Genomic DNA, 7,353 nt, shown 5'->3' on the forward strand with positions numbered 1-7,353 from the left:
GGAAGGAAGGAAGGAAGGAAGGAAGGAAGGAAGGAAGGAAGGAAGGAAGGAAGGAAGGAAGGAAGGGAGAAAGGAAGGGAGAAAGGAAGGAAGGGAGAAAAGAACCAAGGAACTTTATTTTGCTCCAGATTAAAGGAGACTAAAGAGGCATGACAACTAAATGCAATACTGAGGGTGCCAAAAAATGTATATACATTCTAAGAGATGTTAGTTTAAAATGTATATGCATTTTAAGATAACATCTTAAAATGCGTATACATTTTTTTTTTTTTTGGTGTGTGTGATTTTGGACCAGGGAGGCTGAGGTGGGAGGGGGCATTACTTTTCCTATAAAGAAGATTAGGACAGTTGATGAAATGTGAATAGGTATGTGAATTTGTAGATTATAGTATTGTACCAATGTTCATTCATGCTTTTGAGCACTGTACAGTGGTTATGTGGGAGAATGTTCTTGGCAAATGCACACTGAAGTATTTAGAGGTAAAGAGACATCATGTTGGCCTCTTACTCTCATCCATTTCAGGAAAAATATTTAAACATAGGAAGAATGATAAAGTAAATGTGGTAAAGCACCAGCATTTGGGAAATCTTACACAAGGGAATCTTTGTGCTATTTTGCAATTTTTTCTGTTTAGTCTGACACTTTTTCAAAATAAAAAATAAAGAGAAAGAAAAAGGAACTTGGTTGCACTCAAATAAAAACAAATCATGAGCTGTAAACTATGAAAGAATGATTCCAAGAGCCCCACATAGAAATGTACGTCATTACTGTGTAGCCCAACACCTTGGCAGGAAACCCAGGTGGTTTGGAGCTGGTGACTGCTTTTCAAAGTCACAGAGCCCTGATGACAGATCTGCTGTGAAGTTAGCCTGGCTGACCCTCACATAGGCTGTGGGTATCTCTGAAATGGAAATGCCAGGGCCTGGTACTCAGTAAGTGCTCCAGAATCTTGGTAGACTCAATGGCTAATTCTTTAAAAGTTTTCTCCCACCATAGCAGTGAGAGGATAAGATCTTTGAGAGCAACAGCACACTATGCTGTGTGCGGTTAACCCATTGCCTAGCACATGGCTGACACTCAGACAATGTCCTGGTTTATAGGACATATTTACATTTTGTGAAAATTAGTTTTCCTAGGTCAAAAATGAGGACATGGAACTGAATGGACAACTCAACAGGCACAATATTTAAGAAAGGCAGGTGTGTCAGAGTGGGTGCTTCCCTATGTTTGGCAAATAGACTATTAGTGCCAAGAAACAGTTTAATGCGAGTTTTCCTGTCTGGACCTTGATTGAAATGGTGAGTCAGGGCAGTTAATCAAAAGAAACTTGTTTTCTACAGGAAAAGACTAATAAAAATAGCAAAAATATACAAGGCACTTACTCTTAGACAGGCACTGTGCATCATCCTATTTAATTCCCAGAACAACCTAGTGAGATAAGCACTATTGCTGTGATTTTACAGATGGACAAACCAAGGAACAGAAAGGCCAAGAGACTTCCTCAAGGTCACACAGCTAGCTGATGGCAAACCAGAATTTAAACCCACATGTGCTCAGTTCCAGAGTCTGAGCCCTTCACCAGTACACCCACGAGGCTGCCCTCTGAGCACCTATTTCAGAGAAACATCAAAAGACCCAGGTTTCCTACTCAATTCACTCATTTACTCAATAAATATTTGCTGAAAGTTTTTATGGGCCAACCATTGTGCTAGGCACTGACAGTAAAGCAAAGAACAAGACAGACAAGCTCTGTATGCAGCTCACACTGCACTAGGGGAGATAAACCAAGAGTGAAAACAATATACAAGGGGATTTCACAGTATGAGAAGTACTGCAAAGGCCAAGCGATGTGATGGAGAATAACCAGGTGGGGTAGCCCTACCTTGGGAGGGTTCTGAGATGCTGGAGATGTTTGAAAGAAAACCTGAGAGAGGAAAGAGACCCGATGATGCATAGATCCAGGGGGAGTGCTCCAGGTAGAACAAAAGCAAGAAGTAAGTCTCCCAGGCAAGAAATAGCTTGGCTTATTCAACAAACAAGGATGGTAGAACAGGCCAATGGAGACAGGTATGAGGGGCTTGGAGAGGCAGGTAAATGGCTAGCTCCTATAGGGACTTGTGAGTTTTATTCCAAATGGAACGGGCAGCCATTCGTGCTTTTTTAAACCAGGAAGTGATATAATCCAGTCTACATGAAATATCTTTCTGATTGCTGTGGGCCAGAGCAGAGGGTAGGAGGGTCAAGACTTGAAACAGGGGGACTAGTTTAAACAAGAGGTGATGGGGGCTTGGACTGCAGCAGCGGCAATGAGAATGAAGAAATCAACAAATTCACGTTTGGGGCTTGAGCAACTGGGATATTATAGCATGGGATGAAAATACTGGTATCATTTTCTGAGATGGGGAAGACTAAAAAAGTAATAGTTTGGGCCAGAGGGAGGGAATACGGGAAGTTTGAAATGTTCTGTTTTGGACACAGTATGTTTGAAATCCCCGTTAGAGCCACAGCGGGGTTTTCAAGAAGCCAACTGAATAATGGGATCCGGAGCGCAGGGTGGGATTCAGCTCAAAAATGTACATTTGGATGCAAAGAGAAAGGGCGTGATTTCTCAGAAATAAAGGGGCGGGTCCTGGTGCTGGGGGGAGACCTTCGACTGAGGCCTCATCTCTGAGTACTTTTGTACACTAGGGTGAAAGGAAGTGAAAGGAAACGTGCAGGAAGCTTTGAAGATGTGGCAAGATGAGCATGTTTTGCTCTGGTGTGTTTCTCCAGGAAGCATCAGCTGCAGGGGCACAGGTATGAAAGAGCCTAAGATGGAGGAGAGGGTCCAGGTGAGAAGGAAAGGAGATGTAAGCACCTTAACAGCCTTTGTAAGGGAGTGATACTCATGGACAGAGGTATCTAAGCTGGGTACAGGAAGCACTGAAGGCAGGTGGGGATAGCTGGGAAATGTGGTGAGGTCAGTAAAAGAGAGGTCTGTGCGAAGTCAAAGATCTACAGCTGGAGAGAGCTGAACCAGTGCTTCCAAAGTATAACTGATGTGCATATGAATTATTTAGGGGTCTTGTTACGATGCAAATTTGGATTCAGTAGCTCCAGGGAGGGGCCTGAGAGCCTGCATTTCTCACAAGCTCCCAGGAGATGTCCCGGTTGTTGGACTTGGAGTAGTCAAGACCAACTATCACTAAATCCTTACATGACTTTGGCTTAGTCACTAGCTTGACTTAGCACCAATTTCCTCACCTGTAAAATGAAAGCCAAACTGATCATAGATAAGGTCCTTCTTACCTCTAACATTCTTATTCTAAGGCGAAGTAAAAGAAAAAAAGCACACTTAAATTAAACTAATCTGAGTAAATGACTATCTTCTGAAAGAAGTAATATGTTCACAATATAAGTGCCAGATACTGTCCTGGGTCTCTTTTTCCTGTATTTCACCCATTCCAAGATGTTTATTATTTTTTTTTCACTTTCAAATGTCTCTAAAACAGACGAGTCTTCAAAAAAATTGATGGCATCTTAGATCAGAGAAATACGATAGCATTTGTTAGTTCATTTTACACTACATACATGGAAAATTTGTCTTATAAAACCTACTTGGTTGGTCAAATTTTGTAATTGCAGTTACAGAGCTACACTTTATCGCAATCCACATTCAGAACTCTCTGAAGTCCGGCTGACCTTATGCTATTGTAGAATCATTGCCAATGAGGTCACCAAGAACTTGGTGGCAACGAAAACTAAGAACTGAGATTTTTTTCTTTTTAAAGAATAGCAAAATCCCTAAGTAAAACATCAAACCTCAAACAAACTGGTATTAGAGAAGTAGCCTCATCACTCACATGAATCTCATTCACAGAGCAGAACACTCCAGGAAATGAAATAACCCTTTTAGAAATAAAAGGAGGGTGAATTACATATGTTCTTTAACAAACTGGGGAAATGATGAAATGATAAGGAGAACTTAAGGAATTAAAAAATCTGTGTTACAGAAAATGAAAACTATATAAGAATGATAGCTGTCTAAATGTTAAATTTTTTTTAAAAAATAGCATTTATAACAGTCCCCCAAGTAAGGCTGAACTGAAATGCCACAGGTCTAGAGGCAGGAATGGAGGGATACACCAAGGCATAAATTAAGGGAAAACCTAAACCTGAACCACACAATCAGTGGTATAGCTGTTGGGTCTTTGGAAAAGTTCTGATGCATGTTTGCAACAGATGGCACTAGTTCATTTTTGGAAGTACTAGAGTCATTCACGTCTATGTTATTGCTATGCCATTTGACAGCTGACAGTTCTAACTTCATTCTAAAAAAAACTGAGCAATTTGGTTGAGTTTTGGAGATTTTACAAGTTGAAGATGGAAGACCAAACTGTTTATTTTCGCCATATTTTACAGTTTTACTTCCATAAAGGGAAGAACGTGCGTCAAGCTCGTGAAAAGTTGCATAAAGTTTACGGTGACAATGCTCTACAAGAACATCAGTGCCAACAATGGTTCACAAAATTTCATGCTGGTGATTTTGATCTCAAAGACACTCCTCAGTTAGGGAGGGCCACCGAGGTTGATGATGACAAAATAAAGGCATTGATTGAGTCAAACCCATGTTACATGACACGAGAGATTGCAGAAACATTGAACATCCATCATTCAAGTGTTCATAATTACGTGAAGAAGCTGGGATATGTAAGCAAGCTCGATATTTGGGTTCTGCATGAACTCAAAGAAGTTCATTTGATGGCGCACATAAACATCTGTGATATGCTCATTAAATGTGAGGAAAACGATCCTTTTTTGAAGCAGCTGATAGCTCGTGATGAGAAGTGGATTGTTTATAACAATGTGGTGTGCAAACGGTCTTGGTCCCAACCTGATGATTCGCCTCAAATGACATCAAAAGTAGGCATTCATCTCAGTGTGGTGGAATTTTAAAGGTGTCGTGTTTTTCGAGCTCCTACCAAGGAACCAAACAATCAATTCAAATGTGTACCATCAGCAATTGGACAGTTTGAACGAATCCATCATCCAGAAACACCCAGAGCTTGTTAATTGTAAAGGAGTTGTGTTCCATCACAACAACGCAAGACCTCGCATGAGTCTGATCACCCATCAAAAATGATTGGAGCTTGGATGGGATGTGTTGCCACACCCACCATACTCGCCTGACCTTGCACCGTCAGACTTGCAGTTGTTTCACTCTCTTCAAAACTCCTTGCATGGTATAACGTTCAATTCAGATGAGGCTGTAAATCAGCACCTTGTTCAGTTTTTTGCAAATAAAGACAGNCTACTGTTATGAATCGTAATGTAAATATCTTTTTGTTTTCTGATGGTCTTAGGCGACCCCTGTGAAAGGGTCGTTCGACCCCCAAAGGGGTCATGACCCACAGGTTGAGAACCACTGGTTTTAAAACTTTAGAGAAGTATTTTAGGGGTTTTCCGGCAGGGGTGGTAGTGTTGGAAATGAGACCTTGAGTGCTAGGGTTAGTGGAGGTTTAGTTATAGCTCATAGGTATAGAAATGAGGCCTACAGAATTAATTCTTGAACGTCTGGTTTGGACCTGGTGATATTTTTAGATTACACAGAATGTGACTTGTGTTCGGAGATGCTCCTGTGTATTTTATTTCATCAGCAATCTACACTTTCAGTTCTCAAGTTATTTGCCTGTAAATTCTTTGGGTTTCGTAATGGGTTTCGTTTTGTGAAGGTCACTCCAGGGCAGTTAATCATGCTCTTCTCTGCCAGAGACATTCTTCCTTACCACAAGCCACAATTTATAATTACTTTTATTTCTTTGTTTACTTGTTTTTCTATCTCTTTCTCTAGGCTGTAAGCTTCCACTGTACCTCTAGAGCATGGTGATGGCTGGTGCACAGTAGGGACTCATTAGTATTTATTGATTGCTATTGAATAAAACACTCTTCTGAATTGCTAAAAGACAGTTACACACAACTTTTAATCCAACATTCAGTTTTACTTCTCCATAAACATGAAGGAGGAGGGGAGAAGAGGGATGGGAGGGAGGAAGGAGAAAGAGAAAAGAAGAAAAAGAAAGAAAAGAGGGAGGGAAAGAGGGAGTGAGAGAGGGAGGGAGGGAGGGAGGAAGGAAGGAAAGAGCAAGCATGAAAACATGAAAGCGAGCAGGCAGGTTTCTCTCCCACAAAAGTGAACAGTCTTTCTACTGCATATGCTGCCTCCCAAAATAAAAGCAGCAACAACTGATCCTTTGCAGACTGGCCTTCATATCAAGGGCGGGCGGAGGGGGGGGGTGTCTCTGCTTCTTGGAGGTTTGAAAGTATTTGCTATATTTGCAAAGATCCTCTTTTGAAAGTGGGAAAAACATTATAAACACGTAAAACAAGTACCATAAACTTTTTGTAAAAACTGTTTTAGAAGAGGAAGAGGTCAAAACCAATTTTGAAAACTTCCCTTTCAACCCAGAAACTTAAAAAAATGGAAGGGGCTTGCTTCCTTCAGAAGTAATGGTCTCTGGATCCACAATGCTATAAAGTGTCATTAAACTGTTTTGAAAACAACAGCATCTAACTCATCTGTTGGCTGGTGTGTTTTACACTCTATGTCTACAAAAGGGAGGAGAGAAAAACAATAAACACTGGCTTAGTAAAATAGACACTTGCCGTATTCTGAAAGATGTAACAGTCTGGTAGCTCTCGGGAAAGAATCGTCTGTAGATCAATGCCTCTGAGGTGAAAGGAGATTTCAACTTGTAAGAGCCTGAATCAAAAAACGTTACAAGGTATAAATTGTCATAGTCTTACTATCTACTTTCCTTTCCGCATCCCTGTCTGCTGCGCAATGAGGAGGAAAACTTATTTACCTGTAAAATTCCAGTCTGAAGAATGGTGAGCTTTTCCAGTCTTGAGGGCTGGAGAGGGCCTGGAGGTCTAAGTGCATACAATCTAGGACAAAGAAATACAACAATTGTTTCAGGCAAGAATCACATGCTAAAACGAGTGGGCAAAAGTGTGATGAGAAGCAAGATACTTCCAAAGTATCTCCCCACTGAATACGTACGAATTACAACAGGAAGACCGGTCACTTTACAGTGGAGAATCTGGCAGGTAGCACCCTGCCCAAATGATCAAAGTTAACATGACCAGTCACAAGATAAAGAGACATCATGAGCCTCCTGAAATAATGTACCGTTTGTGTGGTATTCCTGCTGAAATGTCTCAAATCTAGTCATAAAGAAACAGAAAAACCCCAAAGTGAGGGAATCCTACTCTTTAAAAATGTCAAGGTCATAAAATTAGGAAAAGAAGGTAAGAAAGAAAGAAAGAAAGAAAGAAAGAAAGAAAGAAAGAAAGAAAGAAAGAAAGAAAGAAAG

The 7,353-nt window shown here is 40.7% G+C and overlaps 1 protein-coding gene across 2 annotated transcripts in view; it reads right to left on the reverse strand.

Moving 5' to 3' along the window:
* MCOLN2 (mucolipin TRP cation channel 2) overlaps positions 1-7,353 on the reverse strand; it is a 60,288-nt gene that overhangs the window by 24,099 nt on the left and 28,836 nt on the right. For both annotated transcript variants that reach the window (XM_019626420.1, XM_019626421.1), the window contains exons 5-6: positions 6,844-6,925; positions 6,644-6,740 (exon numbers count right to left, since the gene is read on the reverse strand). In XM_019626420.1, coding sequence (XP_019481965.1) covers positions 6,644-6,740; positions 6,844-6,925 — 179 coding nt within the window. The remainder of the gene's footprint in view (positions 1-6,643; positions 6,741-6,843; positions 6,926-7,353) is intronic.

The sequence above is a fragment of the Hipposideros armiger genome, unplaced genomic scaffold, assembly GCF_001890085.2.
Source record: "Hipposideros armiger isolate ML-2016 unplaced genomic scaffold, ASM189008v1 scaffold_675, whole genome shotgun sequence".
Taxonomy (NCBI): Eukaryota; Metazoa; Chordata; class Mammalia; order Chiroptera; family Hipposideridae; genus Hipposideros; species Hipposideros armiger.